General features: G+C 48.1%; 1 protein-coding gene and 1 long non-coding RNA gene across 5 annotated transcripts; one reads left to right on the top strand and one right to left on the bottom strand.

Moving 5' to 3' along the window:
• Positions 1-7,095: 7,095 nt before the first annotated feature.
• On the bottom strand, positions 7,096-8,753 carry LOC109266536 (uncharacterized). Of its 2 annotated transcripts, XR_002079757.2 has the most exons (3): positions 8,380-8,753; positions 8,105-8,223; positions 7,096-7,343 (listed from the first exon to the last, which is right to left on the bottom strand). It is a non-coding gene; the product is annotated as an uncharacterized LOC109266536 (long non-coding RNA). The 2 variants fall into 2 exon arrangements; XR_002079756.2 differs by lacking the exon at positions 7,096-7,343 and having other exon boundaries at positions 7,597-8,223.
• Positions 8,622-19,433, top strand: ZDHHC19 (zinc finger DHHC-type palmitoyltransferase 19). Of its 3 annotated transcripts, none has more exons than XM_019448710.2 (8): positions 8,622-8,856; positions 9,220-9,335; positions 9,842-9,981; positions 10,784-10,956; positions 11,361-11,466; positions 17,903-17,988; positions 18,379-18,578; positions 19,215-19,433. In XM_019448710.2, the coding sequence occupies exons 1-8, from the start codon at positions 8,711-8,713 to the stop codon at positions 19,382-19,384; spliced, it is 1,137 nt and encodes a 378-aa protein (XP_019304255.1). In that variant the 5' UTR covers positions 8,622-8,710; the 3' UTR covers positions 19,385-19,433. The 3 variants fall into 3 exon arrangements, with proteins under 3 accessions (XP_019304255.1, XP_019304254.1, XP_019304256.1); XM_019448709.2 differs by having other exon boundaries at positions 9,214-9,335; XM_019448711.2 differs by having other exon boundaries at positions 9,214-9,335; positions 19,189-19,412.
• Positions 19,434-20,796: the final 1,363 nt, after the last annotated feature.

The following is a 20,796-nucleotide window of genomic DNA, read 5'->3' as shown; positions in this document are numbered from 1 at the left end:
TATTCACATTTTACAGGTGAAGAAACGGAGGCTCAGAGAAGTTATGACATCAGGTTGGATGGAGAGCCATGGGAGTGTAGAGAGAGGCAGAAGGGACCTAGACTAGGAGCTCCGTTGAGGTTCAGGTAAGAAAAGGGCCCATGAGAGGGTCAAGAGAGTTGATTCCGGGATGGGGAGGAGATACAATCAGAGGAAGCAGTCAGTGATGTGGTGTGAAGAGGACACCCACTCCTGTCCCCACACACCTAAAAATATCCCCCAAGGGTCAAGCGCAGTTCTCTCCCTCTTTCGCTCTCCTCCTAAAGTACAACTCTTGGGACAGGACAGTGTAGTCTCAGGGACTCGGTTGCCTTCTGAGGTGGAGGCAAGGGCACAGCAAGGAAAACAAAGGCATTGACCTGGAGAGGGTCACTTGCCTTGGTTCCACCCTGACAAAGCCAAGAGACAGGGCTGACTCAGCTTCCTCAGCAGTTGCCACAGGAATGCTCCCTGGGTCATTCCTCTCTAGCCTGGTGAGAGGCCTTGAGCTTAATTGCCCAAAGCCCTGAACTTTAGACTTCCTTAGAGCAGATAGCAGGGTGTTGAAGATGTTCTCTGAAATTCCTTCAGGACAGAATGGTGGGAGGGGGAGGCAGGGGGAGGGGGACGAAGAACCAGAGGGGGTCAGGAAGGGATGGCAGCCAAGACTGACACCGCGTTTATGCAGCTAAGCAGCAGGGACTGGGAGGCTCAGGGGAGACTGGTTAATTCTTAGGTCCGATGACGAGGGAGGGAGGAATGGCAGGGTGTTGGTGAGAGGGAGGGCTTTCACTCTGAGTGGGTACTTCTGCCCCACCCAGAATCCCTAGGTGGCTGTCTATGCAGTGTGACCCACGGATAGTCCAGGGCAATGACGTCCTGACTCGGCCAGCCCACCCCTAGCTAAGATATGGCAAGAGGAGAGCTGGACCTGCCAGTCACATTCTTCCCTTGCTAATTTCGGACCGCTGGCTGTCACACCCTGAATTTTAGACCCAAGAAGAATGACTCACTCTTCTTCTTCTTCTTTTTTTTTTTTTTTTTGCTTAAATAGTCTCACAAAATTGCATGATTATATGATGGGACACACCTATCACTTCAATGTTGGTTCTCTTGGTGTAAGGATCATTTTTGAAAAATCATAGTATAAAAACCCCATAAATTTCATCAGTTTTCCTCAGGGGTCCTCAATCATTTGATATTTAAAGGCCATTGTCTCTTTTTAAAAAAAAATTTCTTGAGGTAAAATTCACATGACATAAAATTCACCAGTTTAGTCATTATAAAGTATAAAATTCAGTGTTTTTTAAAAGAATTTTTAACATTTATATATTTTTGAGAGAAAGAGAGAGACAGAGTGTGAGCAGGGGAGGGGCAGAGAGACGGAAACACAGAATCTGAAGCAGGCTCCAGGCTCTGAGCAAGTGTTCAGCACAGAGCCTGACTTGAGGCTTGAACTCATGAACACGAGATCATGACCTGAGCTGAAGTCAGATGCTTAACCAACTGACCCACCCAGGTGCCCCTAATTCAGTGGTTTTTTAGTGTATTTATAATGTTGTGCAACTATCACCATTACTCTAATTGCAGAAAATTTCCATCAGCCCAAAAAGAAACCTCCTACTTCCCAATTCTTCCTTCTTCCCATCCCCTGGCAACCACTAATCTACTTCCTCTCTCTATGGATTTGCCTATTCTGGCAAATAGGCAATTCTGGCAAATGATTCTACTAAATAGAATCATATGGGGGCTCCTGGGTGGCTCAGTTGGTTGAGCGTCTGACTCTTGATTTTGGCTTGAGTCATAATTCCAGGGTTGTGGGATCGAACCCCATGTTGGACACTGAGCATGGAGCCTGCTTGAGACTCTCTCTCTCTCTCTTTCTCTCTCTCTCTCTCTCTCTCTTCTCTCTGCCCCTTTCTCCCACTCATGCTCTGTCTCTCTAAAAATAAAAGATATAATCATACAATTTGGCGTTTTATGCCTGACTTTTTTCATGGGACATGTTTTCAAGGTTCATCCATGTTGCAGCAGGTACCAGTTCTCTGCTCCTTCTTATGGTTGAATAATATTCCATTGGGTGGACATACCTTATTTAGTTTACCCATTCATCAGTGAATGGGCATTTGGGTTATTTCCATTTTTTGGCTATGAATAATGCTGCTACTTTCCTGAACTCATTTATTAGCTCTGATATTGTGTATGTGTGTGCGTGCATGTGTGTGTGTGTGTGTGTTCTTTAAGGTTTCCTATATACAAAATTGTGTTTGCAAATAGAGATTTTGGAGATTTGCAGTGTAGATGCCCTTTCTTTCTTTCTTTCTTTCCCTCCCTCTCTCCCTCTCTTCCTTCCTTCCTTCCTTCCTTCCTTCCTTCCTTCCTTCCCTCCCTAGTTGCTCTAACTACAAATTCCAGTACAATGTTAAATAAAAGTGGCAAAAACAAGCATCCCTGTCTTGTTCCTGATCTTATAAGGAAAGCTTTCAGTCTTTCATCATTAAGTGTAATGTTAGCTGTGGGTTTTTCATAAATGCCCTTTATTTGAGAAACATCCTTTCTATTCCTAGGCTGTGGAGTGTTTTAATCATGGAATGGTATTGGATTTTGCCAAATGCCTTTTCTTCAAGATGACCATATATATTTTTTCCTTCATTCTGTTAATGTGGTGTAGTACGCTGATTTATGTGTGTTGGACCGCTCTTGGGTTCCTGGAATAAATCCCACTTGGTCATGGTGTATAATCTTTTAATATGCTTCTGGATTCAGTTTGCTAGTATTTCACCAAAGATTTTTGCATCCATATTGATAAAGGATATTAGTCTGTAGGGGATTTTTTGTGATGTCTTCAGCTGGCTTTGGTGTCATGGTAATATTGACATCACAGAATGAGGTAGGAAGGTGTTCCTTTCTCTTCTGTTTCTTGGAAGAGTTTGAGGAGGATTGGTGTTCATTTTTTAATGTCATATAGAATTTACTAGTGAAGCTATCAGCCATTCTTTTTTTTGAAGAGCCTACTAGGCTGTCAACCTTGTTGATTTTCCCTTTCTGAACTTTTAGCTATTTTAGACTAGCTCCTTATTGATTGATGACCTTTTGGGTGATTTAAATGATGTTCCAATATCACTTATATCAGTATAAAACTCTGCTTTTTTTTTTTGCAAGATTTTAAGTGTTACTTGGTAGTAAATTGTCATTGTACTTGCATTGTTTTGCATTACAGTTGGAAAAGGAAGATGCTAGTTTTTTAAGTTTATTTATTTTGAGAGAGAGACAAAGCAAAGGAAGGGGCAGAGAGAAAGGGAGAGAGAGAATCCCAAGCAGGCTCTGCACTGCCAGTATAGAGCCCGACATGGGGTTAGAATCCATGAACTGTGAGATCACAACCTGAGCTGAAGTCAAGAGCTGGACGCTTAACCAACTGAGCCACGCAGGCACCCCAGAAGATGCTAGTTTTAATGAAAGGTGATGTTTGAGGGAGGCCTCATTTCTTATTCATCATTTAATACTTTTGCATTTATTTGTTGTTTACTACATAGCATCATAAATTTAGGGATTCAGATAATGACAACTAAGTATGCAAGAAGCAGGGGCACCTGGGTGACTCAGTTGGTTAAGCGACTGACTCTTGGTTTCAGCTCAGGTCATGATCTCAGGGTTCCTGAGCTTGAGCCCTGCGTCAGGCTCCATGCTGGGCACCTGCTTGGGATTCTCTCTCTCCCTCCTTCTCTGTCCCTCCCTGTTCAAACTCTCTCTCTCAAAATAAATAAATTTTTAAAAAATGCAAAAAAACCCCCCCAAACCCTGGATTCTAAAACTACAAACATCAAAATATATGGTGCTAAATTCAATAAATAGATAAAACAAAAAATTTGCAAATGGACTTTAGAGATTAGCATGCACGATGTTCATTAGGGAATAATTTTAGGATCAATGCCTGTAAAAACAAAGGAAAGGAAACAGGACTGAGCAGAGGAGAAGTCAGCCTGTGCTAAGAGCCCAACAATATCCTTAGCCAAGGTATAGGTCACACAGGGGCTGGATGGCCCTTCAGAATGGTTGTGCACGGAGAGTAGTTGTGCACTGAGAAAAGTGTGTGGGCCTTTATACTGTATATTGCTCACTCCTTGGATGCAAACTGCTATGGAAGGAGGCGGAACCTTGGGTGAGGTCACTTTCTCTAGGGGAGGCACTCCCCAAAGCTGAGTCTGTCTTCTAGCAGCTGGGGGATAAGTTCTTCATTCCCGAGGGTGTCTGGAAGGCACCTCCCAGTGCTGCCCACAGATCATAGTATATATGAAAAATTTAGAATCTGATGTAAGAGAGAAAAGAAAGCTTACTCAAAACTACTGCTGGAATAATCGATTATAATGATATGAGAAAAATACACTTCAAGCCTTTACCTTCTATTTTATCCTTACATTAGTTTCAGATTAAAGAATTAAATGGAAGAGAACACAAGAAATACAGCTAAATATTCATCAGACAGGAGAGGGGAAAAGTAAGGTAAAATAATGCTAAGGAAATGATAAATAGATTTGATTACATAAAAACAACACAAGGGGGTACGTGGGTGGCTCAGTCAGACTCTTGATCTCAGCTCAGGTCTTGATCTCAGGGTCGTGAGTTCAAGCCCTGCATTGGGCTCCACGCTAGGCATGAAGCCTACCTAAAAAAAAAGAGAGAGAGAGAAACCACAAAAACTTTATGTGAAAAATTACACACACAATTAAAAGGCAAACAACAAACTGGGAATATATTTGCAATAAATACAGTCAAATTTTTTTTTATGTGAAAGAGCTCCTGTAAATCAGGAAGAAAAAGCCAATGCTTCCACCAAAGACAAAATGAACACCTGTTAGGATGGATATTATTTAAAAAAAACAAAAAACAAAAAAATGTTAGCAAGGACGTGGAGAAATTGGAACCTTGTGCATTGTTGGTGAGAATGTAAAATGGTACAGCTGCTGTGGAAAATCCTCTGGCAGCCCCTCAAAATATGAAACATACGACTACATATGATCCAGAAATTCTGCTTCTGGATATGTACTCAAAAGGATGGGAAACAGGGACTTGAGTAGATATTTGCACCCCCACGTTCATAGCAGCATTATTCACAACAGCTCAGAGGTGGAAACAACCTAAATGCCATCAACAGGTGAACAAGACAAACCAAATGTGGCAAATACATACAATGAAATATTATTCAGCCTGGAAAAGGAAGGGAATTCTGACACCTGCTGCAACATACCAACTTTCAGGACGGCTAAAGGCCAATGATGAACCTTGAGGACACGATGCTGAGTGGAAAAAGCCAGACATAAGAGGACAGGTATTGTGTGATTCCACTTATATGAGGGACCAACAGTAGTCAAATACAGAGACAGAAAGCAGAGCAGTGGTTACCGGATGGGGCAGGGGCGATTGAGGAGTCACTGCGTAGTGGGTACGGAGTTTCTGTTCGGGATGATGGAAGAGGACTGAAATGGGTGATGGTGAAGGCTGTACAACATTGTGAATATACTTAACTGGATACTAGAAAGTGGTTAAAATGATCAATTTTATGTTATGTACATTTATCACCCATGAAAAAAGAGAAAAATAGCCCAACATTTCTACACTGAGATAAAGCAAAAGATGGAAAAGGGCAATTCACAAGACGACTACAATAAGATGACCTCTGGGTGTATAAGAATACTTAACTTCATAAGCAGCTTAAGGAGATATAAATGAAATGATCAAGGTAACATTTGTCATCTATAAAATTTGAGAAATTATTTTATGTTGATATTTGATTATAGTGTTAGTATTATCATATGCTTATGCTCATAACAGCAGTGTGAACATGCACAAACCTTCTGGCAAGTATCTTGCAAATTATGCCAAAGGTGTTTTAAATATTCATATTTGTTGACCCAAAGTGCACCTGTGAGGGGTGTACACTGAGGAAACAGCCGGAGAGGCAGGCAGAGTCACCACTTGAGCAAAAGAACAGAGGAAGCGAGATCTTCACTTATCACGTTTGTGGCAAAGAATTCCAGGGAAACGGGAGAGCAAGTGCAAAGGACCCAGGACTGGAGAATGCCGGGTGTGTTTGAGGAACAGCAAGGAGGCTAGTGTGCCTGGCTGATGTGGAGTGAGCAAGGGGCTGAGTGTTAGGAAATGAGGACAGAAAGTTAGAGGAGCCAGGTCAGGGAGGGCCTTGAAGGCCACGGTAAGGACTTTGGATTTTCCTCTGAGTGACCTATGAAGCAGTTGGAAGGTTCCAACCAGAGGCCATGAGCTAAGTTCTAAAAGGAGCACTGGCTGCTATTTGGAACAGAGTCCATTAAAGGCCAAGGACAGAAGAGGCACGGGGCAGTTACAAGGTTATCAGAATATCCAGGCAAGAGAGGGTGATGGCTTGGACTTGAGAGATTCTATTTTGATGGCAGAGCTGGTGGATTGGATGAGATAAGGACAGGAGTCAGGCGACTCCACGGGTTTGATCTGAACAACAGGGTGAATGATGGTCCTGATGACTGGGATGAACAGCACTGGGGGAGAAGGAGGTTTTTGGAGGATGGAATCCAGGGATTGACCGACAGTGAGGTGTCTGCTCCGTGGTCACATCAGCTTATTCTACGGAAGTCTGTAATCGTGTGTCTATTCCCTGTATCCCTTTGTGTCCTTCGATGTTTCTTCCAGAAGACCCCATCTCTGGTCTGCAGCTTCACACAAAACGGAAAGGAGCAGAGAAACCATATGTTGATGACAAGGCACATTAACTTGTTCCAGGAGCTAACGTTATCAAAATGGAGGAGAATGGAATCTCTACTGGGGTGAGGTATATAAGTGATGGGTCCCCATAATTATTCCATGAAGACTTGACTGGTAATTAACCTGAGGAGGAAAAATGAATTAATGGACAGTGAAAAACACTGACGAATCTGTTACCTAAAGTGTGTGCCAAAATTGCTGCCAATTGACATACGTGTTTTAAACTAAGGAATTAAATATTCTTAGAAGCCAATTTGTTGACAGTATGTATTGGGCTTTGCCCTGGAATTCAAATGTATTTTTACCCACTCTGCAAGAGTATCCAAAGTACTGAAAAATTTATTCATATTGATAACCTTGTACCTATACGGGTATTAGATTTAATCCTCTTTTTTATTTATCAGCTTACCCCACAATGTGGGCCCAATAAATAGGGCAGCTCTTACAATATTGTTGAGCACATAAGAAAATACGGAGCATGTTAATTATATCTGTGCGTTAACGTCCTTCTACGCGTGGTAGTGCCATGTCACAGGTCATGAGGGGGCAGAGCAGGTCTTTGGTGTCACCTACCAGTCAAAAAGACACAAAGTCAATTTTATTCTTCTGAATTTGGGCCCCAGCTTCAGCAAATAGCAACATCAAGAGGCACCTGAGTGGCTCAGCCGGTTAAATGGTTAAGCGTCCATGCTGAGCATGCAGCCTGCTTGGGATTCTCTCGCTCTCTGCCCCTCCCCCACTCTCTCTGTCTAGCACACCAGTGCGCTCGCTCTTTCTCTCTCTCAAAATAAACATTAAGAAAAAAAACAAAACAAAACAAAGTAGGACTCTTAGAATTACATATTTTATCCATGTTGAAGAACAGCACAATCACTGTTGAAATTAAGGTGACATTCAAAATGGCTATCACACTTCTACATGCGGGAGCTCTGAAAATATGTGCAGCTCCTGTATCTCAGAAGACTCCCACACTCGGTTGGTGGTAGCAGTTCTGAAGCTAATTGGTGGTGGCTGGGTCACAGGGCTATGCGCTAGCTGCAGGAGAGGCTTTGAATGCGATTATCTGGCAGTTTTAGCTCCAACTGGTATGGGGACCAGTCTTTGCCCTTCGTGATAAGGTACAGTGCAGGGAATCCTCCAAAAACAGAGGGGTTCAGATGCTTAATGGCCAAAACAAATGACCAATGTCAGCCACATGTAACAGAAAATCCAGCTATCTTCTCATATAATAAGCAGCTTAGAGGGAGGCAGTTTAAGTCTGGGGCAGTGACTCAACAATGTCATTCTTTGTAGCCTGTTGACATACTGCCTAATGGGTCCAAGGTGGTACCTTCAGCCAGCACTTCTAGGTTCAAGACCAGAAGAAGAGGACAAGGCAAATCTTTTCTGAGAATCCTCAGCAGACATCCCCTTTGTCTCATTGACCAGACTTGTGTCATGAAGCCAGCCCTGGAAATGAGGGAAGTTAGAAAATTATCTAGCTGCCCCTCCACTCCCCAAAGTGGAATTTTGTAATAATAAAAGAGGGGAAAAAAATAGAGTGAACAACAAGCACTGTTTGCTTCGATTAGCACTGAGCCTGAAAAGATGACTAGAATTGCCCACCTTCTCCCCATGTGTCTCTCTAATCTCATGTAGTCTCAAAACCAACCTCATAGGGCAGGACCGCTCAGTCCCTGGCACAAGTGTGTGTGTGGGGGGGGGGGGATGGGGAGGGGGTTGCTGTTGGAAGTTCTGGTCACTGGCTGCAGACAGTTCTGCTGAAGAGCCCCTAGCCTCCATTCTCCTCAACCTCTATGATGTCACATTGGAGCTTCTTTCCTTCCACCCTGGGCTGTGGCTTCCGAGGCTGCTGTGGCCATGGGGCTCCTGGAGCCAGCTGGGGCGAGGGAGCCTGGTGACTCTGATCTCCCCTGGGGGTGCAGGAGGTCCAGCCATGCCAGTCTTGAAGGACGCCATGCCCCTCATGAAGGAGCCCCATCCCCTGCCTCAGACCCCGCTTCCCTGGATCCTCCCAAGCCTGTTTGCTGCCTTCAATGTGGTGCTGCTGGTAGTTTTCAGTGGCCTTTTCTTTGCGTTCCCGTGAGTCTCCCTCCCACACAAGCTACAGGTTTCCTACAGAGACAGAAAGGAAGACAGACAATGACAGTGCAGAGGAAGGGGAAGTGTGGAAGAGGGGCAAGAGAAGGGAGGGTACTCTAGGCAGAGGGAATCGAATGTGCAAAGGCATGGGTATATAGTGCTTGGTGCCTCTGGGAGCTGCAGGTGGCCCGTAACACTGGGTGACATTTGGTGGAGTCTCTATGGATCTGTCACCAGCCTGGATATTTAGAGCAGACTTCAAGGTATGTGGGTTCTGACCAAGTGGACCAGGTTCAGGGAGAACTTCACCTCCCCACCCCTACCCCAGATCAGGGCTGAGCCCTGCTCTGGTCTCAGTTGCAGGTGGCTGGCCCAGAATGGGGAGTGGGCTTTTCCTCTTGTCACAGGCCTCCTCTGTGTCCTCACCTTCTTCAGTCTCGTTTCACTCAATTTTTCAGACCCGGGCATCTTGCATCAAGGTGAGGCATTGGTCCCTGGGAGAAGGATGTAACCTCTCCTGAAGGGCTCCTTCCATCTCCCCTCCTCGGGCCTCAGGACCCTTTCAATGCACATCCTCATTTTCCTAGGCCCTGCCTCTGGCACTTCATCATCTAAGCCATGGAGATGTGGAAAACCAGATTTCTGGAGTTTTCCAGTTGCTTTGGGTGGGGGGAGAAGCCAGCCCTTTGAAACCACTCAGTTCTCCCTTCATCCTTCCCACTGCACAAACTCCTTAAAGCATCAGTCACAGTTTCAAAGGGCTGAGTCCTCACAGAACACTTCTGGCTGGAAACTTACCTTCCCTTTGAATGCCAGTCTCTCTGTGCTTGGGCAGATTGCTCAGTGGGGACTAGGGATGCCCCTGCCCAACTCTTCCCCACACTTCCTGGAGCCCAGTAATGATAGGGAGCTGGCCTCCCTACCCCCAGAGCAGCAGACTGATGGAAGGCCCTCTTACTGCTGCCCAATCCTCTTCCTGTGACAGGCTCCAATGAACAGGGCCCCATGATGGTGCATGTGGTGTGGGTGAACCAGAGGGCCTTCCGTCTGCAATGGTGCCAAAAGTGCTGCTTCCACCGCCCACCCCGGACCTACCACTGTCCCTGGTGCAACATCTGTGTGGAAGTGAGTGCCCTTCTTGACTGCCCACCTGCCCCCACCCTGCCCCTGCCCAGGAGGCCCACCCACACCAGCTCCTGTAGCAGGTGTGAAACCACTTCCGGGATCGCTAAAGGCCAAGGGTGGCAGTAACTCCCAGCCACTCTTGGTCACTCATGCAGGTCACTACCTGTCACCTGTCCTGGGAGGTTGGCCCTTGCCTGTGCAGGTGCTGACACGCAGAGGCATCCACACCTATGCTGGACCTGGTCAGGCCAGGGGGAGAAAGACACTCGTGTCTTCCCCCAGGCTTGCTGACACTAGGTGCCCAAGGCCCTCAGGCTGGCTGTAGGCCTGGCCAGGGAAGCTTCGCCTGTCTTCTTCGCATGTCCAGGTCAGAGGGTCTCCTGGGGTCTAAGTGCTGAGCTGTCTCATGTGCACAGGCTACACAGGTTTACAAATGTGCTGTCTTATCTGGTCCTTACAATCCGGGGAGGCCGCCTGAGTAAGGGTATTATTATCCTTATTCAATGGATGAGAAAACAGAGTCCCAGAAATATTCTGTGTCCTGCCCAAAGTTAAACCAGGATGTGTCCCACAGAAGACCAGGAAGGCCTTGTCTCTAAAGGCCTCTTGATATATGACCTTGTGAGCCATGGAGACTTAACAGTGCTCTAGCCATAGAAATGCCAGCATTAAGGACTTTGTGGCTGGGTTTCTCCCTAGGGATGGGAGCCAGTTTGAGGGGCCAAGGGTAGGTGGCCTTTGGGAAAGGGGGTAAAACCTCTGATTAGGGGTGCTCCAAGCCTGCCCCCTCCCTCTTGCCCAGGACTTTGACCACCACTGCAAATGGGTTAATAACTGCATCGGTCACCGCAACTTCCGCTTCTTCATGCTGCTCGTCCTGTCCTTGTGCCTCTACTCGGGTGCCCTGCTGGTGACCTGCCTGATCTTCCTGGTGCGCACAACCCACCTGCCCTTCTCCATGGACAAGGCCATGGCGTATCCGCCGTGGGACCCACGTAGGGAGCACTGGGGAGAGCGCGGGGTGGGGATGAGGGGCAGGATTAGCGGGGGTGGGGTGGGGGGGGAGGCGGGGTCGTCCTCCTTCCGCCCCCCAATGGTGTACGGGGAGAACCCCCAGGGACTAGGTGGGGGTGGGCAGGACCAGGGAGATGGGCGGGGCTAGAAGGGACGGGGAAGAGTTGAGAATCTACCAGGGTCATGATGGGGAATGCTAAAGGTGGCACGGGGCCTGGGGACGGTAGTGGGGTGAGGTGTACCGGGCGGAGCGCGGGGAGCGGATGGAAGGTCCCGGTTGGGGGCGGGGCTGTTGGGGCGGAGTCGGACGAGGGGCGGGGCCAGGGAGGAGGGTCCCGAGGCTCTGCTCCTTAGCTGGTGCGCAGCATCCTGGTGAGCGTACCCGCCGCCGGCTTCCTGGTGCCACTCTTCCTGCTGCTGCTGATCCAGGCCATGTCTGTGAGCGCGGCCCAGCGCTCCTGCGAGGGTAAGGTACGCGAGGCCGAGCGGGACGCGGGGATACCGGGCTGTGGGTGGTCACCTTGCGCCTCCGGGACCTCTGCCCTTTCCGCTTTGTGCACCGCCCTGGTGCCTGACGGCCTGACCCGCCTCGAAGGCGCCTCATTAGCCCTTCTGGACCTAGACGCACCTCAAATCCACCTGCTCCTAGAGTTCGGTGGTCACTCTCCTTCCTGGGTGCACTGCATCGAGGGCCTACTGTGTGCTAGGCCATGTGTGCTTAATTTTGAGCGTTGGGCGGAGAGATGAGTAAGGCTTCATCCTGCGCTTGTGTTGATAGGGTAACTGAAATCAGAATAACACCTGCCGGACGCCGGTGAACGCTACGAGAAAGGGCCTCTCCCACTTTGAGTAGCGCAGACTCAGAGAGGAACTTGAGTTCTGGGAGGACCGCTGTGTGGCGTGGGGCGTGCCGCTTAGTGGTTTGGGACCATCAGAAAACGGAGAGAGCAAATGTGAGGGGCGCAGCCTGCAGAAAGGCAGGGAAGCCTGCCAGTCTGTGGAATGTGGGTAGGATGGTGAGGAAACGGTGGTAATTGGAGCAGAAGATGGCATGGGAAATCAAGTGGACTGCTCGGGATTGGCCGGAATGAAAGGGCTCAGAAAGTCAGGTAGAGAATTTGGTCTTGGTCCAGTGGAAACCTGGCAGCCACGATAGGATTTTTTTTTTTTTTTTAACGTTAGACTTCACCTTGTTTCGGTGCACAGTTATATGAGTTTTGACGTGCAGTCCTGTCCTGTAACCACCACCATAATCAAGAGTTACAACAGCTCCATCACCCCACAGAAAACTCCCTCACGGCCTTCTGTAGCCAGTTTCCCTGTCCACAGCCTCTCGCAGCCACTGTTCTGCTTTCTATCCCTATAGTTTTCCCTCTTCCAGTGGCTCATATAAATGGAATCATAGCCTTTTGAGTCTGGCTTCTTCCACTTAGCATACTGCATTTGAAATGCATCTGTGTTGCTGCCCATATCAGTAGTTTCTTCCTTTTTATTGCCACGCAGTATTGCAACTTGTGGATATACCACCACTTGTTTATCCATTTGCTGATGGAAGCGTATCCGGGTTGTTTCCGGTTTTCGGCGATTATAAACATTGGTGTACAGGCACGTGAACATACATTTTCATTTCTTTTTGGGTAAATGCTTAGGCGTGGTATTGCTGGGTCATATGGTAACTGTACATTTAACTTTATGAGGCCGTCAAATTGTTTCCCCAAATGGCTGCATTCCCACTGTGCATTTCCACAGTCAATGTGTGAGAATTTCAGTTGCTCTACATCTTCACTAACATTTGGTATTGTCAGTTTTTTCGTTTTTAATATTTAATGTTTATTTATTTTTGAGACAGAGAGAGAGAGAGACACAGAGTGCAAGTGGGGGAGGGGCAGAGAGCAAAGGAGACACAGGATCTGAAACAGGCTGCAGGCTCTGAGCTGTCAGCACAGAGCCCGATGCAGGGCTTGAACCCACGAACAGTGAGATCATGACCTGAGTTGAAGTCCGATGCTTAACCAACTGAGCCACCCAGGCGCCGCCCCCCCCCCCATTTTTTTCTTTGTGAAATTATTGAGTCCTAAGACTTCTTTATGTACTCTGGATTCAGATATGTGTTTTGTAAATATTTTCTCCCAGTCTGTATGTCATCTCAATTTTTTTTAACAGTGCCTTCCAAAGATCAGAAGTTTTAAATTCTGCTGAGGTACACTATTGGTTTTTCCCTTTTATAGACCGTGTTTTTGGTGTTGTAATTAAGAAAATTTTGCCTAACTCAAGGTCACAAAGATTTTCTTATATTTTCTTCTGGAAGTTTTATAAGTTTTGGATTTTATATTTAGGACTATGACTCATTTTGCATTAAATTTTGTATATGATGCAAGGTAGGGTCAAGATGTATTATTTTTGCAAATGGGCTGTTCCAGCACCATTTGTTGAAAAGACTGTCCTCTTGCATTGAGTTACCTTTGCACATGTGTCAAGAATCAGTTAACTATGTAGTTGTGGGTGTATTTCTGGACTCTGTTCTTTTGCCAATACCACACTGTCTGGATTAGTAGGTTTACATTACGTCTTGAAATTGCACAATGTAAGTTCTCCAACTTTGTTCTTTTGGGGAGTTTTTTTTGGTTATCCTAGTTCCTTTGATTTTCCACATAACTTTTAGAATCAGCTTAATTTCCACAAAAACGTTTGCTGAGATTTTTATGTGGATTACATTGAACCTATAGGTCAATTTGGAAAATTGACGTTTTACCAATATTGAGCTTTTGAAGCCACAAACCTCTTTCCATGTACTTCTTCAATTTCTTTCATTAGTGTTTTGTAGTTTTCAGTATATAGATCTTGCCTACATTGTGTTAAATCTTTTCTAAGTATTTTTTTTTAATGTCTATTTATTTTTGAGAGAGAGACAGAGGGCAAGCAGGGAGGGACAGAGAGAGAGGGAGACATAGAATCCGAAGCAGTCTCCAGGCTCTGAGCTGTCAGCACAGAGCCCGACGCGGGGCTTGAACTCATGACTGTGAGATCATGACCTGAGCTGAAGTCAGCCACTTAACTGACTGAGCCACCCAGGCTCCCTGATCTTTTCTAAGTATTTTGCTTTTCGTGTTATTATAAATGTGCTACTTTTATTTATTTTATTTTTTAATTTTTAAATATTTTTTAAATTAATTAAATAGTTTATTTTTGAATTTACGTCCAAGTTAGTTGGCATATAGTGCAACAATAATTTCAGGAGCAGATTCCTTAATGCCCCTTACCCATTTAGCCCATCCCCCTCCCACAACCCCTCCAGTAGCCCTCTGTTTGTTCTCTATATTTAAGAGTCTCTTGTGTTTTGTCCCCCTCCCTGTTTTTATTTTATTTTTGCTTCCTTTATTTTTTTTTATTTTTAAAGAGGGAGAGAGTGGCAGAGGGGGAGAGAAAGAGAGAGAGAGAGACAGACAGACAGACAGAGTCTTAAGGAGGCTCCCTGCTCAGCATGGATCCTGATGCAGGGCTCAATCCCACAACCTTGGGATCATAACCTGAGCTGAAATCAAGAGTCAGATGTTCAAGTGACTCAGCCACCCAGACTCCCCATAAATGTGTTTTTAAATTTCATTTCTGTTCGATTATTATTATAAGGAAATACAATGGATTTTTTGCTTATCGGTCTTGAATCTTGCAATTTTGCTAGACTCACTTATTCTAATAGTTTTTTTTGTTGATTCTACATAGAAAATCATGTCATCTGGGAATAAGGACAGTTTCATTTCTTCCTTCCTAACATGTATGGCTTTATTTCTTTTTCTTTTCTTACTGTACTGACCGTCTTGGATCTCCAGTGCAATGTTGAGTAGAAGTGATTAAAGTGAACATCCTTGCCGTGGGATTCCTTTAGCAGGACGATGACTTGGCTAAAGATTGTTGTTATTATTATTTTTAAGTCAGCTCTATGACCAATGTGGGGCTTGCACTCAATACCCTGAGATTAGGAGCTGCTGAAATCAAAAGCCACATGCTCTACCCAGACTGAGCCAGCCAGGCACCCTAACTGAAGGTTGTTTTAGGAAGATTGTAGTTGCCTACATTGATGAGGGAGAGCTGGAGATACTGAGACAACTGACAGGACAGAGGAACCCTATTTGCCCACCACTTGCTGTCCTTACAGTCACTACTCAACCACTCGAGCCCACCGGTAGCTCCTCTTGCTCAGTACCCATTATCCCTTACTCATTACCTTCTGTGGTCTGCGTGTCTTCTGTCTCCAGCCTCAGTCCATCATTTCAGTCTCCCTTGGGTAGCATTCCCCTTCCCACATCCCATGGTTCTTCTAGCCCCACGTCAGGCCCTTGGCCTGCCCTTGCTCCACTGCTCAGAATGGGGCTCTCCCAGTCTGTGATCTCCAGTCTTCAGAAATCTAAATGGGGTTTTGCACTCTGTGATTTGCTGCACTCTGTGATGAGTGTGACTCATTCTTTCAGGGCTCTGTCCCCTCACCAGCAGAACCTGTTTCAGGCATTCTTTTTTTTTCTTTTTTAATGTTTATTTGTTAGAGATGGAGACAGAGCGTGAGTGGGGGAGGGTCAGAGATAGAGGGAGACACAGAATCCAGGGCAGGCTCCAGGCTCCGAGCTGTCAGCACAGAGCCCGATGTGGGTCTGGAACCCACAAACCATGAGATCATTACCTGAGCCGAAGTTGGACACTTAACCAACTGAGCCACCCAGACGCCCCCCATTTCAGTCATTCTTTACACACTTCAACTTCATTCCCTTCCTACCTCCATCCCCGAACCACGTCTTTTGGGGCCACTTACCCCAGTGGTTGATACCAAGGGCACTGGAGCCAGTCTACATAAATTCCAACCGCAGCTTCATATCAGCAGGGAAATACTGGATTTGTTACTTAGCTACCTGGTGCTTTGGTTTCCCCATCTGTGAAACGGGGCCGCACGGCTTAATATGTGGAAGACATGGAGAGCAGCAGCCAGTATGAGCAGAAGCCCTATATATTGTTGTTGCTCTTATTACCGTTCCTTCCCATCATCATTTACACGTGTTCGCGTCTCTCCCATCTTAGGAACAAAGAGAACACTCCTAACAACACAAGCCTCTTCTCCACCTGTTGCCTTCTCCCCTCCAGCAGGGCCATATTTCTTGAACGAGCTGGCTATGCTCGCCGGTATCATTCTTTGCCTTCCTCAGCCAGCTTCCAGCCCGGCCTCTCCTCACTGTCACATTGGCGCTGTGCTCTCCAAGGGGCCAGTCGGCAGCCCTAAGACTTAATCTTTCCAGGCTGCACACAGTATCAGGGAAGCTGAATGCCCCTGCCGTGGCCACTCAGGGCCCCACTGTCTGCTTTCCAGGGCTGCTGCACCTTGGAGTCTTGGCCCTGGCTGCCTGCTCTTCTGTGCACTGCCCTGCCCACTCCCCAGCTGCCTGAAAGTTAAGGCAGGCTTTGGTGGTGGTGGTTGTGTCCTCAGCCCCCAGTGCTGTGCCTAGGACATTGTTGAGGCCCCCAGATATTTCCGAGCGAATGAGTGAGTCTTTACACAAAGGAATTGATAATGCCTGGGGAGAGAAGGAGGGAGAGAAAGAGAGAGAAAAATGCCTGATGCCCTGATCCCTGGGGAAAAAGGGCAGAGAGCAGAGGCAGCAGAGAGCCTGGGAAGGAGGAGTTGGGAAGAGAAGATGCCCGCTTTGATTTTTGTCCTGTGGAGTGTGGGAGCATTTGAGACACGGAATTGGAGCTGTTGGATTCCATTCACATCCGAGAAGCTCTCATGTGGGGAGAGGAAGGTGCTGTCGTTTACTAGTGAGTTCTAATGAGTTCATCAGACAATTATCATGCCTTTAAGTGTTGGACAGTTGTTTTTGTATACTTCATATACATCTAATCAATCAAAATTTATTTCTCTAAATTTAAAATTCTAATTGTAAATATAATCAAACTCTTCTAACCATTTAATTAAAATTTCAAATAGAATGGCAGTTTCCCTTAATGCTTTAAACGTTAGAACTCAAAGTGTCTTGATGGTCGATGTCACTTTTTGTCAACAATGGGACATTGTGGAGCCGTCTTGACTTTTTCTCCCCTAGGTGTCAGCTGCCCTGCATGGAGTCCTGAGACCTTGTGATGGAGAATAGTGTTGAAGGTCAAAATCTTTGTGACAGGGGCATGGGACACAGGGGAGCTCCCCGTGGTGGGCAGAGGTGCCCTTGGGCCACTTTTGATCATTACAGACATTTTGTAGCTAAGGCTCTTGAAGTCAGGGTGAGAATCTGCTCGTGCTGGGGAAGGGGAGGAGGGCGGGGCTGATGGGAGGGAGGGGAGGGGAAGAACTTGGTTAAGAGTATTCACGGGAGGACTTCACCTTTGGGCTTGACCTTCACTGCATGGGTGTTCAGGAACTTCAGTCCAGATTTCCAGGGCCAAGTTATTTTGCTAGGGAAATATGGTTGGGCCCCATGCAATTGGCCTTCTAGATAGTGAAATTCAGTGAAAGCACAAGTTTGGAAAAAATGAGAACTGGGAAGGTAGGGAAATTGGGGGAGGGGTATGGAACTGTATTTGGACCAGTTTAGCCACAAAAAGATCTGAAAGTGTATCTAGAAGGAGGTAGCAGGAGGATGTGGTGTGGCCAAAAGAAACAGAGAAGGAGAGGATGCTGCAAAAGAGAGTACGGGTGATGGGGGAGGATCCCTGAGAAGGCAGGAGAGGTGGGGGCAGGGCCAGGGGTTGCCTGGAGAGAGCTACTCAGAGGTGAGTCAGGGGAGGCCTTGGCTCACTGGCCCTGCTTCTCTGCCCTTGGAGTCTTGCCATGGGCCTGTGTTGAGCTGATGGTTCAGGGAGGACCATCAGAGGGTAGGCTGCCCGGTCATGCTGAACCTGAGTTCCTCTTTTGGCCCTCACCTCCCTCCAGTGCCGATACCTGCAGGGATACAACCCCTTCGACCACGGCTGTGCCAGCAACTGGTATTTAACAATTTGTGCACCGCTGGGACCCAAGTGAGTTTGCAGATCAGAGGACCCAGTGATGGGGTGTGGTGGGGGGGAGGGGGAGTTGGGATAAAGCCGGGGGGGGGGGGGGGGGGGGGGAGGGGGAGTTGGGATAAAGCCGGGTCGTCGCCCCTGACCTCTTAGCCCCAGCTCCCAGGCCTTTATACTCACTGTTCTTCTTTCGGGGTTTCCTTCAGGGCATTGTGAGAGCCTCTGGAACCCTCACTTCCTTGCCTTTGTGGATTCTTACCCTAAGAATGTGGTAGAGGGGCACTAGAGCCTGAATGAGACTGGCCGCAGCTCTCTGCAGGGCCAAGCCTTGGGCTGTGTGCTCCCCAAGCTGAGGGGGAGCAGGGCAGGAGGGCCATGACCCCTTCCATCTGGCTTATTGCTCCCCAGGTACATGGCTGAAGCTGTCTGGCTGCAGAGAGTGGCGGGGTCTGACTGGGTGCCCATCCAGAACCTGCACTTCCCAGTGTGCCCCTCGGTGCTCAGTCCCCCAGCCCTCTCAGACCCTGGCTCTGGCCCCCAGCCCCAACCTCTGAGTCTCCACAAACCAGGGAAGGGTCCCTCAGGGAGAGGCTCTAGTTTTCCAGGAGGTAAGAAGAGAGAGAGAGAGAGAGAGAGAGAGAGTACTTGTGTGTGTTGGGAGAGGGATTCTGTGGATATTACAAGTGTCGGGGGGAACCCCCTCACCCCATGTTTGGCTGACCCTGAGACTGGAGCACTCAGAGCTTGAGGGAGGGGGATCATAGACCTGAGGAGTGCTGGAAGTAAAGTCACAGTCCTCAGAATACAGCAGGGGTCCCTGGAGACATAAAGAGAAAAGACCACTTGCTGGTTGGCCTGAGGCCACTTACCCTTTCTGGGTGTCTGTTTCCTCAGCTATTAGTGACTGAGACTAGGCCAGTGGTTCATAATTCTGAGATTGGAGCCCTTTATTTAAAGGCAACTTTTACTCTGAAGCCCAACATATGAAATGCCTGGAAGTGGACCATTAGGAATGAAGTGGGGGTGTGTAATCCACAGCCTCCTCCTCCCCCAGGGCCCCTGCAGTGACATTCTGTGGGACCAGCCCACTCCCTTTGCTCTCTCTGTGGGGCTGGTGGCTTGGACAGTTTCTTGCTCCCCGACTGGAGGGTCATGAGCTGTGGGGCAGGGGCTTGGGGAGAGCCCCCATCCCTCCACTCTGTGTTTAGCTCCACGCAGGCCCAGTGTTTTTTCCCTTGCTGCAGGAGTGCCCCAGACGAGGCTCTGCCCACCTCTCGCCCCTTCACACCCGGCGATGCCAGGAGCCCCTGCATCTGAACCTCATCTCCTGAGCCCTGTGTGGAGGCCTGTCTGTGCCCCACCCTTGCCCACTTCCCTGGTGGGAGTGTCAAGATCCTCCACCAAAGCCTATTAAATACCCACTGCCTGCCTCCTACAAGGTCCTGTCTGTCCTATGGGCGAGGGAGCTTGGAGGTGAGGGGGGCTCTGGGGGGCTGGGACAAAGACTCCGGGAGGGAGGAGCCAGGGTCCCATATTGGCTGGCTCTGCGATTTTGGGCAAGACACTCAACACTTCTCTCATCCTTAAAATGGGGCAACCATAAGGACCACAGTGAGGCCCGGAGACGATGTCAGAGAAAACCTAGCCGCCAGAGAAAACCTAGCTGTCCCAGGGAGGTCAGCCCTGGGAACGTCCAGGCCTCTGCCTGCCACTCCCCTGTCTGGCTGCAGGGGGCGCCCGCCGCCTGGGAATTGGCCAAGCCAGCCAGGTCCAGCCTTGCCACTCTGGAGCCTCCCTGGTGACTTGGCGGCCCTCAGGCTGGGAGTGGGCCCTTTTGCGGCCTCATCCCTGGGAAGTGGAGGGGTGGGGGTATTCTCCATTACAGTACAATTCTACATCTTTCTTACTAACTGGTGTCACCTTGGTCACTCCTTCCTGTTGGGGAGTCACATGCTGGTTCTGGTCCTGTCCCTGGGGTGGGTCCCAGACCCTGTGAGTCTGCAGGCCCCTGGGGGACAGGAAGGGGGTGGGGAGAGAGGGAACTACCTCAAATTGCAGTTTCTCTAGTGGGCAGTGTGTGACCTTGGGAATAGAAATGATGGCACCTTTCCCGGAAGGGTGTCAAAGGACAGAATAAGGTGGTTCATGCCAAACGTCAGGTGCACAGTAGGCACACGATGAATGCAGCAGTTATATTTATGGTTGTTTTCTCCACCGAACACCTAGCAGACCACCCAGCATTTCTCCAAGGACCACCCTCTCAGAATTACCTGGGTCCTCAGACCACTGATTCAGAATCTTGAGGAGAAGGGAGGGCAGGAATCTGAATCTGAATTTTTGTCAAGTGCCCCATGTGCTCCTGCCACCCTGAAGGTTCAGAACTGCTACATTAGGAGGTGATGATGGGCACTAACCACGCTGCTTCCTGCCACCCTCGTTGCCAGGCGAGCTCAGGATGTGGTGAAGGTGAGAGGAAGGCATGTCAGCAGAGGACCAGGTGAACACCTCAGGGTCCCATGGAGGTTTGTGTGCCTGTATGTGTATTGTGGGGGTGGCAGGAGCTCATCCTTTGGGGGTGCCAGCCCAGCCTGGAGAGGTGGGTGACCCACAATGCAGGACGTAACTTCAGTTCTCTATATGCTGAGTGCCTCTCGTTGCTGCCCTTCCTTCTTCCTCCTCCCTGGAATGTCCATGGCGGCTTTGGGCCCTTCCCTGTCCAGCCCCAGCTTTACCCTTGGCTCTGGCTCTGGCTCTGGCTCTCTGGGCCCCTGAACAGTCTTGCTCAACCCCAAGGACTACAGCTCTTTCTTGCCCCCTTTGCCCTGG

The sequence above is a fragment of the Panthera pardus genome, unplaced genomic scaffold (genome assembly GCF_024362965.1).
Source record: "Panthera pardus isolate Hobbes unplaced genomic scaffold, ASM2436296v1 HiC_scaffold_16, whole genome shotgun sequence".
Classification (NCBI taxonomy): domain Eukaryota; kingdom Metazoa; phylum Chordata; class Mammalia; order Carnivora; family Felidae; genus Panthera; species Panthera pardus.
This window is presented reverse-complemented; position numbering and strand designations above follow the sequence as displayed.